The sequence below is a fragment of the Saccoglossus kowalevskii genome, chromosome 5 (genome assembly GCF_978046115.1).
Source record: "Saccoglossus kowalevskii chromosome 5, keSacKowa6.1, whole genome shotgun sequence".
Lineage (NCBI taxonomy): Eukaryota > Metazoa > Hemichordata > Enteropneusta > Harrimaniidae > Saccoglossus > Saccoglossus kowalevskii.
Genome location: NC_140645.1, coordinates 41,426,791 through 41,451,402, shown reverse-complemented (window position 1 = coordinate 41,451,402; position 24,612 = coordinate 41,426,791). Strand labels below are relative to the sequence as shown.

At 32.8% G+C, this 24,612-nt stretch overlaps 1 protein-coding gene across 1 annotated transcript in view; it reads right to left on the bottom strand.

Moving 5' to 3' along the window:
• Positions 1-24,612, bottom strand: part of LOC100369099 (uncharacterized) — a 155,864-nt gene that overhangs the window by 112,791 nt on the left and 18,461 nt on the right. Inside the window, exons 4-13 of the mRNA XM_085499013.1 lie at positions 22,768-22,956; positions 22,559-22,667; positions 21,431-21,481; positions 18,627-18,914; positions 15,503-15,790; positions 14,378-14,665; positions 4,401-4,634; positions 3,798-4,016; positions 2,410-2,497; positions 1,040-1,149 (exon numbers count right to left, since the gene is read on the bottom strand). Coding sequence (XP_085355139.1) covers positions 1,040-1,149; positions 2,410-2,497; positions 3,798-4,016; positions 4,401-4,634; positions 14,378-14,665; positions 15,503-15,790; positions 18,627-18,914; positions 21,431-21,481; positions 22,559-22,667; positions 22,768-22,956 — 1,864 coding nt within the window. The remainder of the gene's footprint in view (positions 1-1,039; positions 1,150-2,409; positions 2,498-3,797; positions 4,017-4,400; positions 4,635-14,377; positions 14,666-15,502; positions 15,791-18,626; positions 18,915-21,430; positions 21,482-22,558; positions 22,668-22,767; positions 22,957-24,612) is intronic.

The window sequence follows — 24,612 nt, the reverse complement described above, 5'->3', positions numbered from 1 at the left end:
ATATCTCTGTTTCTCGTTTCCACGTGCATCATTTTGAACTATGCGCCTCGGACATTTTTTTTCCTGCTAAAGCATTCCAAAATGCGCTTGTACTTGCACTTGTCTCAAATTCCCCCCATTTTAGCGCCTCATTTTAAAATTTCCATGAAACAAGAAACAGAGATTATTTTTTTCTTGCCTTACAGGTTTTCGGGACTTATAAACTCACAGTGTGCACAGTCACCTTCTTGCGCATGCAAACTAATAGGCCAAACGTGAACTTTTTCTGGATTTCCTGATGTTTGAAGAAACGTATTTTTCTGTCATTCAACGGCGTGAAAGACAGATATTTGAAAGATGATTCTAGTGAACATTGTTTGACTGGCTACGAATGAGAATTTATGATGTCTTTCGCGATTTAATTTCAATTCAAAATGGATGTCAAAAAACAGGGTGATCCTACTTTTCTCTGTTGTTGTATGATAACACAAATGCATCTCAGCCAATGAAATGGCCAACTTTTTTCAACTGATCTATGTTATGTTAACATTATGAAAATTAGGCATTTTAGTTTGTGGAGATTTTATTCTCCTGTTGCCCTTGTTTTCTCTGTAGTCATAACAAGAGAATGCAACTCTATCATGGTTATAGTATAGCAAATTGTGTCCCCAATCTATTTGTTTGATATGTTATTGGTCCAGCATGTACTGTAAAATTTTATGATTGACAAATTTTGCAAATCATTGAAAATCACTAAATTTTGTAGCAGTTGAAATTTCATACAACATGGATTTTTTTTTCAGTGCCTTTGGGAAATTTAACTTCATGAATAACATAATAGACAAATTTTCACAAATTTCGAAAATCAGTAAAAATCACTAAATTTTGTAGCAGTCAAAATTTCCCTGGTGTCAAACAACATGGATTTTTTTCAGTGCCTTTGGGAAATTTTTACTTCATGAATAACATAAAATCCTGAAATAGCAATAAATTTCTAGCAGTGAAAAATAAATGGTCCACAGTATTCCATATCAGTATAATTTTAATTTTACAAACCCACCTGTGGTTGAACATTTACTACCAGCTGGACAATCTGTACAAGAATCAGCAGTACTGCCATCTGCATACCAGCCAGCTGGGCAAGACGAACAATACTTTAAACCACCAGGACTGTATAAACGAGAACAAAGGACAACATCATAAACGGAACATTTTAGAAAAAATATTGAGAACTGTGACACAATATTACAGGCCAATGTGCTACATTAATGAGCTAAAGCACTTTAAAAATATTTTTTTACTTGAATGAAAGTTCTTCAGCGCCACTGTTGTCACTTCTGACTTTCTGTTTACTGTAAATCCATTAATTATTCGCTTGTTTTTAATTTTGCCGATACTTAGCAAGTAATTTCAAGTGAACGTTGTGGCTTGACGACTGAGCTGTATTTTATCAGGCGTCGCCGAGCAGGTTCAATTTGTAGACTTTTGGATAACTCAACGTCTCGTAGTATGTAACTCGTCTAACACCGTTTATTGTCAACTGAATAAAGTTTAGAACTGCATTCTCGCTGCATCCACTGACAAATGCAACTCATTGTTTCCTTGCCAACTTCATGAACCCAAAACCCATTGAAATTGTTCAAAGCATCAAAATAGTGAAAAGAAATAGTTTTACAGTAAGTGTAATTGCTAAGATTGACTATAGATACAGTATAACCACAATTTAAATAAATCCATTGCAGTGCAAAGCTTTGGCCTCCCCGAGTCTGCATCATATTAGCCTGAGGTATAAGTTTGGTTTTCAACCCCAGGTAGCACTTCAACTTAGGATAAAACCATCACTGGTCAGAGGCAGCAAGCACTACGCTATGGATAACAAGCATACAAAGTACTGTGAAATACTTTATTTTAGCTGGAATTAATTTTCGCTGAAAAGACTTTTTGGGTATTTTGTATAGAATTTATTTTCACTGATTTTTGGTGATTTTAATGTAAAATATAGGGGAAAAAAGGTATATATTCGCTGGATTTTATTTTCACTGAATCATTCTTTCAGCGAAAATTAATTCCAAGCGAAAATAAAGTATTCTACAGTAATTAAAATATTCATGTACCTAAACAACACCTAAATATATACACAAACTGTACTTTAAAAATCAAAAGGCATGAAATACTGCTGGCCACACCACTCACTGGATTTACATTAAATTTATCATCAAATTTTGTAAAATACTTACTTTTAATTTTCACTGATAAAACATTTTGGGTGTTTTGTATAGCATCTATTTTCACTGATTTTTGATAAGTTGAATGTAATATATAGGAAAAGGGTATATTGGCTAGATTTTATTTTCACTGAATCATTTCTTTAAGTGAAAATAGCAAAAATAAATTCCAAGCAAAAATTGATTATTATTAAATATGTCATACCTGTATGTTCCTGCCGGACAAGCTTGAGGTGCTTGAGCTTTATCCACACAACTATAACCAGCGGTACATGGAGAACACTGCTCAGAAGCTGTAAAATAACAATTTATTTATTTTAGAACTCAAATCAAGACATAAAAATTTACATTTTACATTGAAATGTGTTTTACTTACTACTCATTTAAAAAAAAAGTGTGTTTTTTTTTAATGTTTTTGTGCCAGGCGACAGTTCTGGACATTGAATGTCACTGTTGTCTCCCCTAACTTTTTTTTGTAAGTGCAAGTGCAAGTGCTAGTGCTGACACATTGCATTTTGCCACATTAGTCATATTCATGTTTGGGACTACATGACAGGGCTGTGTGGCCATCTCTCTATCAACTGGCAATTTTTATCCTGGCATCAACCAGGCTCGGTTGAACACAAGCACCTGCTGATCTTTACCAAGGTTCCCCCGAAGTCACATTTGTTAGTGAATGAATCTCGCCCAGTGGAATTGGCCTTCCTATTGAGTCTGTGACATTGAGTCTGTGACCCTTTTGATGTTCAGCCTAAAGTAGGATTTGAACTTGGGTCTATTGATCATCAGTCTGATGCGACAACCACTATGCTACCAGTGAACAGTTTGAAAAGTGTTTTGTTATAAGCTGATTCCACCACAAAACATAGTGAGAATCTGAATGACTATGATTTGATTTCAGTTTGTGGTTTTCCAGCAATACATTTTTTGTAATTACAAAAATTCTTTTTTCGTAAATTATTCAATATTTTATTTTTTTTTGTTTTCTAAAAATCCAACTATTTTTATTTAAAGAAATTATTTAAATTAGGCAAAAAATAGGAATTCATGGTCATTAGGTTATGAAACACTTTTCAGTTTGACACACCCTATACATATTTGTTGGGTTAGTGTAGATGTCATAACAAGATTTGTTGTTAATTCAGTTTTGAAGCAAATGATACTGTGCATATACACAAAAATTGTATGTAATTTACATATGTGCAATGTAAAACTAATAAATGAAACTATTTTAAATTCTGACAATTTAAAGTTTTGATTAAAATCCTTTATGAATCCAAGTAATCTTTGAGTAAGACTATTTTTATTGAAAGATACAAAAATTGTCAACGATGGTGAGAGGGCAAGGGTTCATCTCAATGCATATGTGCAGTGACTGGTTGGCACAAAGCAGTCATATGCATATAAAAATAAATTTATGCTACTGTTCATTGCTGTAAATTGTTATCAAATACACATGTATGTGCCCCAGTTAAAATAACACTATGCATACTCATAAGCCAGTCATGTACAATCTTTTATCAGGCATATATACCCATGCTTGTTGGCAAAGGTAACAACACATGACATCCTAATGTGCTGGTCTATACTTACCAGGTGTATCGGCATATTCCCCATCAAGACATGCTGTACAAGACGTGCTACCAGCAGCACTATAAGTACCACGGATACAGAACACTGGAGATTGTGATGGAACAGGACATTTATATCCCGCTGGACATTCCAGACATTCAGGAGATTCAGTCACATTAGCGTAAGTACCAAGTTCACATTCAAGTGGTTCAACTCTGCCAGTTCCAGGGCAGCTACGACCTGAAAGATGGAATTATGAGCAGAGACATGTATAATAAAATTGTTGTGTATCAAGATCAAAGTATGTACCAAATTTGAACAAAGTCAGCCTAGACTTGCATAATAACATAAATGCTTGATTTTGGTGCATTTTCAGCTTTAAAATGGCTGCCATTGGGCCATCTCTAATTGGATAATGAAATGCATGTTTACAGGAATTTAATTCATCAACATAAATGACAAACTTTAAATATGAAATAATTTGTTTTCAACTTGGAATGAATGAAGATCATAATAGGCACATAATTGTTTTGCAATAACGATTTAGTGACCATTTTTTGTATCAGTTTTTATTCCAAGAAAGATAATGTTTTGGGGTGATCAGAGTTCATATAACGTATTTACCTTCTTCACATGATGTACAGGATGAACTTCCATTTCTTGAATAAAACCCTTCTTGGCATAGCACAATGGTACTAGAATCACTACAATCATATCCACCAGGGCATAGATCACATGATGTTTGACCTGCATTGCTATAGTAACCAGCATTACATAATGTCTCAGTGGTTGATGTACAGTAGCGACCAGCAGCACATTCTGTGCAGGCGCTGGCACCACTACTAGCCGAGTACCAACCTGGAAATCAAGAAATGTTAGTTAAGTGCAAACATCCAGAACAGGTACGTCATAGGAAACGTCGATGTACTTCAGTGAGGAAAAAGGAAAGGAAAAAGGCAGCTACTCGTGTGATGTATGATACATGTCATGTTTTAAATCAATCATAGATATGGTATATAAAAATAACATGAAAATGAGAAAAACTTAAAATGAACTAAATGTTTGTTTAGTGCAAGACTAAAAAGAATTTTAAATTCATAATTCAATTAACAACATTGAAATGTAATGCATGGTGCAGTAGCTGCTTACAAATATTTTAAATTTGTACCCAAATTTAAATTTGTCAAAGTGTCGTTTGTGCTGTGTAAACAAGAAAACATTAGAGATGACAGATCCCTATGCACCTTTATTAATAGCACAAGCTGTATCAACTGCATGAGATACACATCAAATACAATCATAAGTACATTATATGTATATAAAGTCTATATTTAATTATAAAGTCTGAACATTTATTATCAATGGGTCTTCTAGTATGTCAGAGTATTACGTATGTACACATTAATTACAAATTATAGTAAATTATAGTAACAAAAAATAATCCCCCGACAGAAGATGATCTAGGTTTTACAACTAGACTATGGTTTTTACAGAATTGGAAATATTCTATTGTGATACACAGTTGTGTGAATAAAGTCAGATCCAAGAATACACATACACAGGACAAGGAAGTGAATCAACAGGTGGGCTTGAACAAAGTACCTTGTTTCACACAATTTTTCCTGGAGTAAAAGTTTGCAATATCCTGAAAACTTTAGCTGTTACAAACGTAGTATAGCTTTACAAGTCAGTACAGTTTCAGGATTATTCCATTAGGAGAGAAAAGTATCATCTAGAAGAACCTTTAAAGGTCTATGACACTTCTATTACTAGTATTCCATGACGATATGACTCTACAAGTATGTTACAAATTTAGGACTATTCTATTATTCCATAGGTGAACACATCTACAAGTACCATACAAAATTAGGACTATTCTATTATTCCATAGGGCAACACATCCATGAGTACCATACAGATTTAGGACTATTCTATTATTCTATAGGAGAATACAGCAATGCTAGCATGTTTATAAGTACCTTTATCACACAATGACTGAATTTCTGTTCCATTATTTTGACAATAATATCCAGCTTCACATTGTGTACATTCTGTACTACCAACTAATGAGTAATACCCTTCAGTACAGATAACTGGTAAACTACCAGCATCAGAACATTGATAACCAGCTGGACATTGTGTACAAGATGTACTTCCTGATAAACTGTAATAACCACTTGCACAAGCTGACTGTGTTGTTGATGTGCAGTAAAAACCAGCAGTACATTCAGTGCATGAACTTTGACCTGCTGTGTTTGTATACCAGCCTAAAATGTGTCAAGCAAAAAAGCAAATTATATCAGCATGGACATTGAGAGGTATGCAACTTAGATGAGATCAGACCTGGTGAGATTTCAGAAGATGATACTAGATCAGTATCTTTGATTGTAACTATGGCGATAGCCGAAAATAACCAAATCACTTTTATGAACTTTTACAAATTATTTGCATGATATGATTTTAATGAAATTGTCTAACATAGATCACAAATGTTGCATACCACCACTTTCAGTGCATAATGTGAATATAACAGTGATTTAACCATCATCTGACATAGGATACCATGAGATTTGGCACAGGATGACAAATAAGAACGAGTTAGTGTGTTGGTATATGGATTGCTTCCACGCAAAAACTCATGGTACACTTAGGCAGTGTTACAAAGCTATTCTACCATTATGACATTATTAATTTTGTCTAATATTTATCAGTGCAGAAAATTAAGCTACAAAGAAAAACAAAATCAAACTGCCACAAAGCATTCTGGGTATGTCCACAGAAAAATTTAAACACATATAACAAGACATAGTTATTCATACAACTATTAATAACAGAAATTAGAAAAATAAATTAGAAGAATGAAACAATTAATAATTTAGATTTTAATAATATAGATTTCTTAAAAGTTATCCAGTTTAGTTCTTTTTGGCTACCTATCCTAGTATACAGGTATAACAATGTACTATTAACATAGGAAACAAAATTGACATTGAGAGGTATGCAACTTAGATGAGATCAGAACTGATGAGACTTCAGAAGATGATACTAGATCAGTATCTTTGATTGTAACTATGGCGATAGCCGAAAATAACCAAATCACTTTTATGAAACAACATACGTTTGTATAATCATACAAATTATTTGCATGATATGATTTTAATGAAATTGTCTAACATAGATCACAAATGTTGCATACCACCACTTTCAGTGCATAATGTGAATATAACAGTGATTTAACCATCATCTGACATAGGATACCATGAGATTTGGCACAGGATGATAAATATGAATGAGTTAGTATGCTGGTATATGGATTGCTTCCACGCAAAAACTCATGGTACACTTAGGCAGTGTTACAAAGCTATTCTACCATTATGACATTATTAATTTTGTCTAATATTTATCAGTGCAGAAAATTAAGCTAAAAAGAAAAACAAAATCAAACTGCCACAAAGCATTCTGGGTATGTCCACAGAAAAATTTAAACACATATAACAAGACATAGTTATTCATACAACTATTAATAACAGAAATTAGAAAAATAAATTAGAAGAATGAAACAATTAATAATTTAGATTTTAATAATATAGATTTCTTAAAAGTTATCCAGTTTTGGCTACCTATCCTAGTATACAGGTATAACAATGTACTATTAACATAGGAAACAAAATTGACATTGAGAGGTATGCAACTTAGATGAGATCAGAACTGATGCGACTTCAGAAGATGATACTAGATCAGTATCTTTGATTGTAACTATGGCGATAGCCGAAAATAACCAAATCACTTTTATGAAACAACATACGTTTGTATAATCATACAAATTATTTGCATGATATGATTTTAATGAAATTGTCTAACATAGATCACAAATGTTGCATACCACCACTTTCAGTGCATAATGTGAATATAACAGTGATTTAACCATCATCTGACATAGGATACCATGAGATTTGGCACAGGATGATAAATATGAATGAGTTAGTGTGCTGGTATATGGATTGCTTTAGTGCAAAATCTCATGATATACTCGAGTCAGTGACTCATAGCTATTTTACTTTACTGTTATTAATTTTGTGCAATATTTATCAGTGAAGAAATTAAGCTACAAATCAGGAAAACAAAATCAAACTGCAACAAAGCATTCTGGATGACCCATGGACAAAATTACTAATGATTAAAATGTATTACTACACATAGTGATTCATATAACAATTGGTAACAGAAAACTAAATTAAGCAGAATAAAACATTCAATAGTTAAGATTTCTTAAAAACCATCCAGGTTAGGACTACCTAATCTAGGATACGGGCTGTAACAATGTACTATTAACATAGCCAACAAAATATTACAAGATTAGGACTATTCTATTATTACATAAGGGGACACATCTACAAGTACCTTACAGATTTAGGACTATTCTATTATTCCATAGGAGAATACAGCCATGTTATCATGTTTATAAGTACCTTCAGCACATTGTGACTGAGTTTCTGTTCCATTATTTTGACAATAATATCCAGCTTCACATTGTGTACATTCTGTACTACCAACTAATGAGTAATACCCTTCAGTACAGATAACTGGTAAACTACCAGCATCAGAACATTGATAACCAGCTGGACATTGTGTACAAGATGTACTTCCTGATAAACTGTAATAACCACTTTCACAAGCTGACTGTGTTGTTGATGTGCAGTAAAAACCAGCAGTACATTCAGTGCATGAACTTTGACCTGCTGTGTTTGTATACCAGCCTAAAATGTGTCAAGCAAAAAAGCAAATTATATCAGCATGGACATTGAGAGGTATGCAACTTAGATGAGATCAGAACTGATGAGACTTCAGAAGATGATACTAGATCAGTATCTTTGATTGTAACTATGGCGATAGCCGAAAATAACCAAATCACTTTTATGAAACAACATACGTTTGTATAATCATACAAATTATTTGCATGATATGATTTTAATGAAATTGTCTAACATAGATCACAAATGTTGCATACCACCACTTTCAGTGCATAATGTGAATATAACAGTGATTTAACCATCATCTGACATAGGATACCATGAGATTTGGCACAGGATGACAAATAAAAATGAGTTAGTGTGTTGGTATATGGATTGCTTCCACGCAAAAACTCATGGTACACTTAGGCAGTGTTACAAAGCTATTCTACCATTATGACATTATTAATTTTGTCTAATATTTATCAGTGCAGAAAATTAAGCTAAAAAGAAAAACAAAATCAAACTGCCACAAAGCATTCTGGGTATGTCCACAGAAAAATTAAAACACATATAACAAGACATAGTTATTCATACAACTATTAATAACAGAAATTAGAAAAATAAATTAGAAGAATGAAACAATTAATAATTTAGATTTTAATAATATAGATTTCTTAAAAGTTATCCAGTTTAGTTCTTTTTGGCTACCTATCCTAGTATACAGGTATAACAATGTACTATTAACATAGGAAACAAAATTGACATTGAGAGGTATGCAACTTAGATGAGATCAGAACTGATGCGACTTCAGAAGATGATACTAGATCAGTATCTTTGATTGTAACTATGGCGATAGCCGAAAATAACCAAATCACTTTTATGAAACAACATACATTTGTACAATCATACAAATTATTTGCATGATATGATTTTAATGAAATTGTCTAACATAGGTCACAAATGTTGCATACCACCACTTTCAGTGCATAATGTGAATATAACAGTGATTTAACCATCATCTGACATAGGATACCATGAGATTTGGCACAGGATGATAAATATGAATGAGTTAGTGTGCTGGTATATGGATTGCTTTAGTGCAAAATCTCATGATATACTCGAGTCAGTGACTCATAGCTATTTTACTTTACTGTTATTAATTTTGTGCAATATTTATCAGTGAAGAAATTAAGCTACAAATCAGGAAAACAAAATCAAACTGCAACAAAGCATTCTGGATGACCCATGGACAAAATTACTAATGATTAAAATGTATTACTACACATAGTGATTCATATAACAATTGGTAACAGAAAACTAAATTAAGCAGAATAAAACATTCAATAGTTAAGATTTCTTAAAAACCATCCAGGTTAGGACTACCTAATCTAGGATACAGGCTGTAACAATGTACTATTAACATAGCCAACAAAATATTACAAGATTAGGACTATTCTATTATTACATAAGGGGACACGTCTACAAGTACCTTACAGATTTAGGACTATTCTATTATTCCATAGGAGAATACAGCCATGTTATCATGTTTATAAGTACCTTCAGCACATTGTGACTGAGTTTCTGTTCCATTATTTTGACAATAATATCCAGCTTCACATTGTGTACATTCTGTACTACCAACTAATGAGTAATACCCTTCAGTACAGATAACTGGTAAACTACCAGCATCAGAACATTGATAACCAGCTGGACATTGTGTACAAGATGTACTTCCTGATAAACTGTAATAACCACTTTCACAAGCTGACTGTGTTGTTGATGTGCAGTAAAAACCAGCAGTACATTCAGTGCATGAACTTTGACCTGCTGTGTTTGTATACCAGCCTAAAATGTGTCAAGCAAAAAAGCAAATTATATCAGCATGGACATTGAGAGGTATGCAACTTAGATGAGATCAGAACTGATGAGACTTCAGAAGATGATACTAGATCAGTATCTTTGATTGTAACTATGGCGATAGCCGAAAATAACCAAATCACTTTTATGAACTTTTACAAATTATTTGCATGATATGATTTTAATGAAATTGTCTAACATAGATCACAAATGTTGCATACCACCACTTTCAGTGCATAATGTGAATATAACAGTGATTTAACCATCATCTGACATAGGATACCATGAGATTTGGCACAGGATGACAAATAAGAACGAGTTAGTGTGTTGGTATATGGATTGCTTCCACGCAAAAACTCATGGTACACTTAGGCAGTGTTACAAAGCTATTCTACCATTATGACATTATTAATTTTGTCTAATATTTATCAGTGCAGAAAATTAAGCTACAAAGAAAAACAAAATCAAACTGCCACAAAGCATTCTGGGTATGTCCACAGAAAAATTTAAACACATATAACAAGACATAGTTATTCATACAACTATTAATAACAGAAATTAGAAAAATAAATTAGAAGAATGAAACAATTAATAATTTAGATTTTAATAATATAGATTTCTTAAAAGTTATCCAGTTTAGTTCTTTTTGGCTACCTATCCTAGTATACAGGTATAACAATGTACTATTAACATAGGAAACAAAATTGACATTGAGAGGTATGCAACTTAGATGAGATCAGAACTGATGAGACTTCAGAAGATGATACTAGATCAGTATCTTTGATTGTAACTATGGCGATAGCCGAAAATAACCAAATCACTTTTATGAAACAACATACGTTTGTATAATCATACAAATTATTTGCATGATATGATTTTAATGAAATTGTCTAACATAGATCACAAATGTTGCATACCACCACTTTCAGTGCATAATGTGAATATAACAGTGATTTAACCATCATCTGACATAGGATACCATGAGATTTGGCACAGGATGATAAATATGAATGAGTTAGTATGCTGGTATATGGATTGCTTCCACGCAAAAACTCATGGTACACTTAGGCAGTGTTACAAAGCTATTCTACCATTATGACATTATTAATTTTGTCTAATATTTATCAGTGCAGAAAATTAAGCTAAAAAGAAAAACAAAATCAAACTGCCACAAAGCATTCTGGGTATGTCCACAGAAAAATTTAAACACATATAACAAGACATAGTTATTCATACAACTATTAATAACAGAAATTAGAAAAATAAATTAGAAGAATGAAACAATTAATAATTTAGATTTTAATAATATAGATTTCTTAAAAGTTATCCAGTTTTGGCTACCTATCCTAGTATACAGGTATAACAATGTACTATTAACATAGGAAACAAAATTGACATTGAGAGGTATGCAACTTAGATGAGATCAGAACTGATGCGACTTCAGAAGATGATACTAGATCAGTATCTTTGATTGTAACTATGGCGATAGCCGAAAATAACCAAATCACTTTTATGAAACAACATACGTTTGTATAATCATACAAATTATTTGCATGATATGATTTTAATGAAATTGTCTAACATAGATCACAAATGTTGCATACCACCACTTTCAGTGCATAATGTGAATATAACAGTGATTTAACCATCATCTGACATAGGATACCATGAGATTTGGCACAGGATGATAAATATGAATGAGTTAGTGTGCTGGTATATGGATTGCTTTAGTGCAAAATCTCATGATATACTCGAGTCAGTGACTCATAGCTATTTTACTTTACTGTTATTAATTTTGTGCAATATTTATCAGTGAAGAAATTAAGCTACAAATCAGGAAAACAAAATCAAACTGCAACAAAGCATTCTGGATGACCCATGGACAAAATTACTAATGATTAAAATGTATTACTACACATAGTGATTCATATAACAATTGGTAACAGAAAACTAAATTAAGCAGAATAAAACATTCAATAGTTAAGATTTCTTAAAAACCATCCAGGTTAGGACTACCTAATCTAGGATACGGGCTGTAACAATGTACTATTAACATAGCCAACAAAATATTACAAGATTAGGACTATTCTATTATTACATAAGGGGACACATCTACAAGTACCTTACAGATTTAGGACTATTCTATTATTCCATAGGAGAATACAGCCATGTTATCATGTTTATAAGTACCTTCAGCACATTGTGACTGAGTTTCTGTTCCATTATTTTGACAATAATATCCAGCTTCACATTGTGTACATTCTGTACTACCAACTAATGAGTAATACCCTTCAGTACAGATAACTGGTAAACTACCAGCATCAGAACATTGATAACCAGCTGGACATTGTGTACAAGATGTACTTCCTGATAAACTGTAATAACCACTTTCACAAGCTGACTGTGTTGTTGATGTGCAGTAAAAACCAGCAGTACATTCAGTGCATGAACTTTGACCTGCTGTGTTTGTATACCAGCCTAAAATGTGTCAAGCAAAAAAGCAAATTATATCAGCATGGACATTGAGAGGTATGCAACTTAGATGAGATCAGAACTGATGAGACTTCAGAAGATGATACTAGATCAGTATCTTTGATTGTAACTATGGCGATAGCCGAAAATAACCAAATCACTTTTATGAAACAACATACGTTTGTATAATCATACAAATTATTTGCATGATATGATTTTAATGAAATTGTCTAACATAGATCACAAATGTTGCATACCACCACTTTCAGTGCATAATGTGAATATAACAGTGATTTAACCATCATCTGACATAGGATACCATGAGATTTGGCACAGGATGACAAATAAAAATGAGTTAGTGTGTTGGTATATGGATTGCTTCCACGCAAAAACTCATGGTACACTTAGGCAGTGTTACAAAGCTATTCTACCATTATGACATTATTAATTTTGTCTAATATTTATCAGTGCAGAAAATTAAGCTAAAAAGAAAAACAAAATCAAACTGCCACAAAGCATTCTGGGTATGTCCACAGAAAAATTAAAACACATATAACAAGACATAGTTATTCATACAACTATTAATAACAGAAATTAGAAAAATAAATTAGAAGAATGAAACAATTAATAATTTAGATTTTAATAATATAGATTTCTTAAAAGTTATCCAGTTTAGTTCTTTTTGGCTACCTATCCTAGTATACAGGTATAACAATGTACTATTAACATAGGAAACAAAATTGACATTGAGAGGTATGCAACTTAGATGAGATCAGAACTGATGCGACTTCAGAAGATGATACTAGATCAGTATCTTTGATTGTAACTATGGCGATAGCCGAAAATAACCAAATCACTTTTATGAAACAACATACATTTGTACAATCATACAAATTATTTGCATGATATGATTTTAATGAAATTGTCTAACATAGGTCACAAATGTTGCATACCACCACTTTCAGTGCATAATGTGAATATAACAGTGATTTAACCATCATCTGACATAGGATACCATGAGATTTGGCACAGGATGATAAATATGAATGAGTTAGTGTGCTGGTATATGGATTGCTTTAGTGCAAAATCTCATGATATACTCGAGTCAGTGACTCATAGCTATTTTACTTTACTGTTATTAATTTTGTGCAATATTTATCAGTGAAGAAATTAAGCTACAAATCAGGAAAACAAAATCAAACTGCAACAAAGCATTCTGGATGACCCATGGACAAAATTACTAATGATTAAAATGTATTACTACACATAGTGATTTATATAACAATTGGTAACAGAAAACTAAATTAAGCAGAATAAAACATTCAATAGTTAAGATTTCTTAAAAACCATCCAGGTTAGGACTACCTAATCTAGGATACAGGCTGTAACAATGTACTATTAACATAGCCAACAAAATATTACAAGATTAGGACTATTCTATTATTACATAAGGGGACACGTCTACAAGTACCTTACAGATTTAGGACTATTCTATTATTCCATAGGAGAATACAGCCATGTTATCATGTTTATAAGTACCTTCAGCACATTGTGACTGAGTTTCTGTTCCATTATTTTGACAATAATATCCAGCTTCACATTGTGTACATTCTGTACTACCAACTAATGAGTAATACCCTTCAGTACAGATAACTGGTAAACTACCAGCATCAGAACATTGATAACCAGCTGGACATTGTGTACAAGATGTACTTCCTGATAAACTGTAATAACCACTTTCACAAGCTGACTGTGTTGTTGATGTGCAGTAAAAACCAGCAGTACATTCAGTGCATGAACTTTGACCTGCTGTGTTTGTATACCAGCCTAAAATGTGTCAAGCAAAAAAGCAAATTATATCAGCATGGACATTGAGAGGTATGCAACTTAGATGAGATCAGAACTGATGAGACTTCAGAAGATGATACTAGATCAGTATCTTTGATTGTAACTATGGCGATAGCCGAAAATAACCAAATCACTTTTATGAAACAACATACGTTTGTATAATCATACAAATTATTTGCATGATATGATTTTAATGAAATTGTCTAACATAGATCACAAATGTTGCATACCACCACTTTCAGTGCATAATGTGAATATAACAGTGATTTAACCATCATCTGACATAGGATACCATGAGATTTGGCACAGGATGATAAATATGAATGAGTTAGTGTGCTGGTATATGGATTGCTTTAGTGCAAAATCTCATGATATACTCGAGTCAGTGACTCATAGCTATTTTACTTTACTGTTATTAATTTTGTGCAATATTTATCAGTGAAGAAATTAAGCTACAAATCAGGAAAACAAAATCAAACTGCAACAAAGCATTCTGGATGACCCATGGACAAAATTACTAATGATTAAAATGTATTACTACACATAGTGATTTATATAACAATTGGTAACAGAAAACTAAATTAAGCAGAATAAAACATTCAATAGTTAAGATTTCTTAAAAACCATCCAGGTTAGGACTACCTAATCTAGGATACGGGCTGTAACAATGTACTATTAACATAGCCAACAAAATATTACAAGAATAGGACTATTCTATTATTACATAAGGGGACACATCTACAAGTACCTTACAGATTTAGGACTATTCTATTATTCCATAGGAGAATACAGCCATGTTATCATGTTTATAAGTACCTTCAGCACATTGTGACTGAGTTTCTGTTCCATTATTTTGACAATAATATCCAGCTTCACATTGTGTACATTCTGTACTACCAACTAATGAGTAATACCCTTCAGTACAGATAACTGGTAAACTACCAGCATCAGAACATTGATAACCAGCTGGACATTGTGTACAAGATGTACTTCCTGATAAACTGTAATAACCACTTTCACAAGCTGACTGTGTTGTTGATGTGCAGTAAAAACCAGCAGTACATTCAGTGCATGAACTTTGACCTGCTGTGTTTGTATACCAGCCTAAAATGTGTCAAGCAAAAAAGCAAATTATATCAGCATGGACATTGAGAGGTATGCAACTTAGATGAGATCAGACCTGGTGAGATTTCAGAAGATGATACTAGATCAGTATCTTTGATTGTAACTATGGCGATAGCCGAAAATAACCAAATCACTTTTATGAAACAACATACGTTTGTATAATCATACAAATTATTTGCATGATATGATTTTAATGAAATTGTCTAACATAGATCACAAATGTTGCATACCACCACTTTCAGTGCATAATGTGAATATAACAGTGATTTAACCATCATCTGACATAGGATACCATGAGATTTGGCACAGGATGACAAATAAAAATGAGTTAGTGTGTTGGTATATGGATTGCTTCCACGCAAAAACTCATGGTACACTTAGGCAGTGTTACAAAGCTATTCTACCATTATGACATTATTAATTTTGTCTAATATTTATCAGTGCAGAAAATTAAGCTAAAAAGAAAAACAAAATCAAACTGCCACAAAGCATTCTGGGTATGTCCACAGAAAAATTTAAACACATATAACAAGACATAGTTATTCATACAACTATTAATAACAGAAATTAGAAAAATAAATTAGAAGAATGAAACAATTAATAATTTAGATTTTAATAATATAGATTTCTTAAAAGTTATCCAGTTTAGTTCTTTTTGGCTACCTATCCTAGTATACAGGTATAACAATGTGCTATTAACATAGGAAACAAAATTGACATTGAGAGGTATGCAACTTAGATGAGATCAGAACTGATGCGACTTCAGAAGATGATACTAGATCAGTATCTTTGATTGTAACTATGGCGATAGCCGAAAATAACCAAATCACTTTTATGAAACAACATACATTTGTATAATCATACAAATTATTTGCATGATATGATTTTAATGAAATTGTCTAACATAGATCACAAATGTTGCATACCACCACTTTCAGTGCATAATGTGAATATAACAGTGATTTAACCATCATCTGACATAGGATACCATGAGATTTGGCACAGGATGATAAATATGAATGAGTTAGTGTGCTGGTATATGGATTGCTTTAGTGCAAAATCTCATGATATACTCGAGTCAGTGACTCATAGCTATTTTACTTTACTGTTATTAATTTTGTGCAATATTTATCAGTGAAGAAATTAAGCTACAAATCAGGAAAACAAAATCAAACTGCAACAAAGCATTCTGGATGACCCATGGACAAAATTACTAATGATTAAAATGTATTACTACACATAGTGATTCATATAACAATTGGTAACAGAAAACTAAATTAAGCAGAATAAAACATTCAATAGTTAAGATTTCTTAAAAACCATCCAGGTTAGGACTACCTAATCTAGGATACAGGCTGTAACAATGTACTATTAACATAGCCAACAAAATATTACAAGATTAGGACTATTCTATTATTACATAAGGGGACACGTCTACAAGTACCTTACAGATTTAGGACTATTCTATTATTCCATAGGAGAATACAGCCATGTTATCATGTTTATAAGTACCTTCAGCACATTGTGACTGAGTTTCTGTTCCATTATTTTGACAATAATATCCAGCTTCACATTGTGTACATTCTGTACTACCAACTAATGAGTAATACCCTTCAGTACAGATAACTGGTAAACTACCAGCATCAGAACATTGATAACCAGCTGGACATTGTGTACAAGATGTACTTCCTGATAAACTGTAATAACCACTTGCACAAGCTGACTGTGTTGTTGATGTGCAGTAAAAACCAGCAGTACATTCAGTGCATGAACTTTGACCTGCTGTGTTTGTATACCAGCCTAAAATATGTCAAGCATAAAAGCAAATGATATTAGCATGGACAATGAGAAGTATGCTACTTTAATGTGATCATCCCTGGTGAGATCGAGATGCTGAGTTGTTCGAGTTACGGACATCAAGTTTTTTTGGTCATTTTTGTAACTCAATGTTTTCGTCACTCAATGTTTTCGTAACTTGATGTTCGTAACTTGAACAATTCAGCTTCTCAATGAGATCATATCCAAAATATTCTTGTCAATAATCACGTTGAAAACAGCATAAATATCTTCTTGCACAGTACTGTTGTCCCAGAACTGTTGTGCCAGGTTTCTGCATGCTGTGCTGCAGTGCTTGCCGCTACACACATTCAAATCACCACATGATTTTTACAACTCCCAAATTTGAGAGTAACAAACCAATTACTAACTGTAAGTGTCAGCGTACATGAAGATTTGTCACTGTGATATGACAATTATTCACCTCTGTTGCATCTCTGTGAATAATTGTCACATTAGGGGGTCAAACCTTCATATACCCCTTAGTTGCAGTTAATAATAGTTGATTATATTTTTTAAGATTTGATTTCTATGTGGCTATGAAATTCATAATAATCATTATATTGTCTATTCTACTACTACATTTTTGTACATTGGGTTGAAGTACTCAGATATAATTTAAATTACAGGACTATTCCATTATTACATAGGGGTGTAAGTAGGTTAAACTTTACAAATAACTTTACATGTTTATGACTATTCCATTTGTTACATGGGGGTATAAATCTACAAATAGGTTTACAGCTTGAGGAATATTCTATTATTCCATAGGGAGTATAGATCTACAATTACCTTATAAATCTGGACTATTCTATTATTCTACGGAGAGGGGTATCATCTACATGTAATAAGTACCTATAAAGGTTTATGACTATTCTATTATTCCATAGGGGGAACACATCTACAAGTACCTTACAAATTTAGGACTGTTCTATTATTCTATAGGGGAGTACAACCATATTATCATGTTTATAAGTACCTTCAGCACATTGTGACTGAGTTTCTGTTCCATTATTTTGACAATAATATCCAGCTTCACATTGTGTACATTCTGTACTACCAACTAATGAGTAATACCCTTCAGTACAGATAACTGGTAAACTACCAGCATCAGAACATTGATAACCAGCTGGACATTGTGTACAAGATGTACTTCCTGATAAACTGTAATAACCACTTGCACAAGCTGTCTGTGTTGTTGATGTGCAGTAAAAACCAGCAGTACATTCAGTGCATGAACTTTGACCTGCTGTGTTTGTATACCAGCCTAAAATATGTCAAGCATAAAAGCAAATGATATTAGCATGGACAATGAGAAGTATGCTACTTTAATGTGATCATCCCTGGTGAGATCGAGATGCTGAGTTGTTCGAGTTACGGACATCAAGTTTTTTTTGTCATTTTTGTAACTCAATGTTTTCGTAACTTGATGTTCGTACTTTGAACAATTCAGCTTCTCAATGAGATCATATCCAAAATATTCTTGTCAATAATCATGTTGAAAACAGCATAAATATCTTCTTGCACAGTACTGTTGTCCCAGAACTGTTGTGCCAGGTTTCTGCATGCTGTGCTGCAGTGCTTGCCGCTACACACATTCAAATCACCACATGATTTTTACAACTCCTAAATTTGAGAGTAACAAACCAATTACTAACTGTAAGTGTCAGCGTACATGAAGATTTGTCACTGTGATATGACAATTATTCACCTCTGTTGCACCTCCGTGAATAATTGTCACATTAGGGAGACAAATAATCATATACCCCTTAGTTACAGTTAGTAATAGTTGATTATATTTTTGAAGATTTGATTTCTATATGGCTATGAAATTCATAATAATCATTATATTGTCTATTCTACTACTACATTTTTGTACATTGGGTTGAAGTACTCAGATATAATTTAAATTACAGGACTATTCCATTATTACATAGGGGTGTAAGTAGGTTAAACTTTACAAATAACTTTACATGTTTATGACTATTCCATTTGTTACATAGGGGTATACATCTACAAATAGGTTTACAGCTTGAGGAATATTCTATTATTCCATAGGGAGTATAGATCTACAATTACCTTATAAATCTGGACTATTCTATTATTCTATGGAGAAGGGGTATCATCTACATGTAATAAGTACCTATAAAAGTTTATGACTATTCTATTATTACATAAGGGAACACATCTACAAGTACCTTACAAATTCAGGACTATTCTATTATTCTATAGGGGAATACAGCCATACTATCATGTTCATAAGTACCTTCAGCACATTGTGACTGAGTTTCTGTTCCATTATTTTGACAATAATATCCAGCTTCACATTGTGTACATTCTGTACTACCAACTAATGAGTAATACCCTTCAGTACAGATAACTGGTAAACTACCAGCATCAGAACATTGATAACCAGCTGGACATTGTGTACAAGATGTACTTCCTGATAAACTGTAATAACCACTTGCACAAGCTGACTGTGTTGTTGATGTGCAGTAAAAACCAGCAGTACATTCAGTGCATGAACTTTGACCTGCTGTGTTTGTATACCAGCCTAAAATGTGTCAAGTAAAAAAGCAAATTATATCAGCATGGACAATGAGAGGTATATTGAGTCACAGTCCTTCTATCCCCGGTCTGGAAACGACTAGCATTCTTTTGTCTCAAACTGCAGTGCGGGTAAACAAACCGTTCACACGCGGGCCGAGGGAGTCAGGAAGTCAGACAGATTACAATACCTTCAAAAGTTACCATCATGCAAAGCGATACCTCATTGTATGACTTCACTTTGACTTCAAATTCGGGCAACCACAACGTAAACAAACATGTAAACAAAATTATCACTATGAAATTTGGGTTTTTTGAACCCTGATACGCATCACAACCAGCCTACCAACTCATAATCATCCAGTTCCTGCAATTCAAAGATTAATATCGGGAATTATGTTCATTTTCTCATTTTAATAGGGAAAAAACTTCGCGTGCCAACATGCCTGACATCGCTAAACAAATCTTGTCAAAATGGCGTCGTTCATGTTAACGTAGTCGATCGAAAAACCTGTCATATTTCTGATTCTTGGGGGGTTCATAACAGTTCAAGTCAACTATAAAACAACTAATGACTTTATTCCATACAAAAGTATATAACAATGCTTCAATGTTTGTATATAAATGATTTTTTTTTAGCACAGAATTGAGTACATTGTCATTTCAAAACGTCGCCATTTGCATTTACGATCTAAAAAGCATCCATAAAAGTCGCTCAATTTAACATTAATAAAATGCGGTGTGACAAATAACAAATCAGCCCACCAATTTTTAATGATATGTTTCGATCATAAAATGTCAAAATCGAAGAAAAATATTGGTTTCCCGCCGAGAAGTATGGTAAATAAAATTGAGTTAATTTCAATCACCCCAAAATCAAAAACGACAAATATCTGGGTAAAGGTATGAAAATTTGATGCGAAAATGTGTCGCTGCTGGTAAAATAGATGAATTAAAGAACTACTCGCTGGCTAAAATATGACCTTATACAGATATCCTGATTAAAAATTATGTGAAAAAGTACGAATTCTGGAATAAACAACTAAGTTGTAAAAAAATACATAACACTGACGATGTCAAATCACGTACTGATCAGGTGACAATGCTTTGCCCACACCCGCAAAGCGCCTTTGCCAGGGAAGGAGACCAATTCACACCTAATACAATGACCGTTTCTAGACCGGGGATAGAGGGACTGTGATTGAGTATAACATTGATATACACAATGGCACTAACCTGTAGGGCACTCTTCAGGAGAACTCATACCATCAGTTGGACAATGATAACCTATAATGAAGGCAGCAACATTATCAATGTTACACATTGTACACACATAACATACGTGACTTCTATTACTGTGAAATACTTTATTTTAGCTGGAATTAATTTTCGCTGAAAAGACTTTTTAGGTGTTTTGTATGAAATTTATTTTCACTGATTTTTGACAAGTTGAATGTAAAATATAGGAAAAAAGGTATATTCACTTGATTTTATTTTAACTAAATCATTCCTTCAGGGAAAATAGTGAAAATTAATTCCAAGCGATAATAAAGTATCCTACATTAACCCACTGAGTTCCAAAGGGAAAATAGTGAAAATTAATTCCAAGCGATAATAAAGTATCCTACATTAACCCACTGAGTTCCAAAGGGAAAATAGTGAAAATTAATTCCAAGTGATAATAAAGTATCCTACATTAACCCACTGAGTTCCAAATTAAACTTTTGTCATCATTCACTAAGTTAAACCCAAATAATTTTTCTCAATTTTTTTCAAAAATTAAGATCTAGATTTGTAAGCAATGTAAAAACATGTCAACTTGATCCAAAATTAACAAATAAATTTTAGAAAAATACATAAAAATGTCTAAAATATGGCTAAAAAATTCTTGCAGGTAAAATGTGGATGTTCAAAGAGTTAACATATTTTCTCTGATGAGTACACATTTTAATATTGTAAATTATGGTTTTAGTTTTCCAAGCTTAAAAAATATCAGAATTAACTTAGGACAGTAATATAATTATAGCATGCTATGCTGTGTTCAATATTCATGGAGTTTTTTGACACTGATGGTATCATGGGTTGTATGCAATCACTTAGAGTTCATGGAACAAGGGCTATGTGGTGAGCAGTAATATTGTAAATGAAATCACACAATTGTGATATCAAAATATTTGTACAGCAGGTCATTTTATAGATATATTTTATTTTAACCAATGCAATTTTTTTTTACAAACTTTTTTACAGAAAATCTGGAGGGAGGCAATACTAAGACAGAAATAGCTATCAATCTATACCAGTAAATGCAATGTTTATCACTCATGCTATTCTACCAATCACTAGTACCCCCTCCTTATTACTCACCTGCAGGACATGTTTGACATAAAGATGTTACATTATAAGCATAGTTTCCAGCCGTACATATATCACAAGTTGTCTGATCGGCAGATGGAACATGACCATCCGGACAAAACTAAATAAAAAGAACAATTGGTAATTTGCATACAAAAAAGCCAGGAGAGACAACAAATTAAAAAACTAAATTGTACCACATATTTATTGCGAAAACGTACCTGAGGCGGCTGTGATGTTGATGGGCAATAATAACCACTAGGACAAGCATTACATGCCACGTCACCATCTAATGAATATTGAGTCCCAGTACATGATGTTGTTATTCCAGTACTGCTATCACAACTGAACCCAGCAGGACATGGTAGACATGTAGACCCAGCAGAACTGAATTGACCTGAAGGACATGTCTGAAGAAAGAAAAAAAACAGTTCTTGTTATCACCATAATTGATTGGAATAGTCTGTGATCAACAGGAAATTTAAAATGAAAAACATTTTTTCCTCAGAATGCAACCTACTCAAGAAGAAACAAGAAAAAATTATTACAAAAATTAATTTCAGTTTACAGTCTGCTAAAAAGTAAAAATAACTAAACAATCATTGGACCTAGCTCAATTCATCCACACTTGTTTCAGAATGACAAAATCATAAAATGCCAACATGAGGAAATCAAATCATTCTTTTTCTGTTTTTCATATTTTTGTTTATTTTGTTCATCTTATCAGTGTTTTTTTCTCTCTGTTGTTGCTACTTCATTGTTCTCATTATCAAGATCGAAAATTGGGATACGGTTTCAGTAAAGATTATTATTACAACATAATTCATATAGAATTGTAATCAAAGGTTGAAGATAAATTTAAAGAACAACTATATATTATTGGACAATATCACAAGCGTATCACCAGACTGTCGACAGTCCTCGGACCTAATGTAATTGCGCTTCTTAGATTCGGCGTTCGATTGGAAATGCAAACCATTTCACGCGAGGGATTTTAGTCTCGAGACACTGTCCCCATCTGCAGGTTTCTAGTTGATATGAATAATTCATAGTTGATGCAGATGTCACGAAATAAATTATATTAACATAATGCATGCAAAGTTGTTCACGTGAAGATTTGTTTGTGACATGATATCAAAAACTGCTGTGGAAAGTGTTGTGATCACGTATAGTACAGTCAAAACAAACTTTGCGTAAGTTGTGGGCGATGCTAGTAGCAGGTGACCCCTGACCTTTTTCACGATTGGCCATGATAAAATGACATCTGCACGACTATTTATTTACATAATGGCACTCCATACTTCCTATCCCGGCGTTCGCAAATTAATTCACACCTATTACGATTATACACAATATTTATTAATAATAACAGATTAATATTAGGTACGACCGACTGTCTATAGTCTAGCATATCACCAAAAAAACCCAGTACAGTGTTATGTCACATATTGCCTGACTTTTTTCATTGTACATGAACCTGAATATTGCCCAGAGCTTCTGGGATTATATATAGTCTGATAACTACGGATTGCAGTAACAATAGATCATTTTGGCAAGCTCACATGCATATTATTCATTCCAAAAAATCGGTTGGATTTTAAAAAAATTGTTTCACAGCTTTTTTTATTTATATAGACAAGATTTTAGAACAAGCAGCCTCTGGGCTGAGATAGCTCTGCTGTTAGCAATGCACATTTCAATTAAAGAACACAAAGTATCATTAAAAAATGAACAATATGTATAGTATCAAAACGATCAGATTTGCGGTTTTCAACAAGATGTGGAAAAAATCACTTTTTACCAAAAATGACAAAAATATTCATCAAAATTAGAGAATTAAAGATATCATCATGAAATGAACAAATTTGAGAGTGGTCCATATGTAGTATCTATATATGTAATATCAAAGCAATTGGACTTGAGGTTTTTAACAAGAAGTCGAAAATATCACTTTTTACCAAAAATTACAAAAATATTCATCAAAATTAGAGAATTGAAGATATCATCATGAAATGAACAAATCTGAGAAAGGTCTACCCAAGGTACATATACACCAAATATCAAAG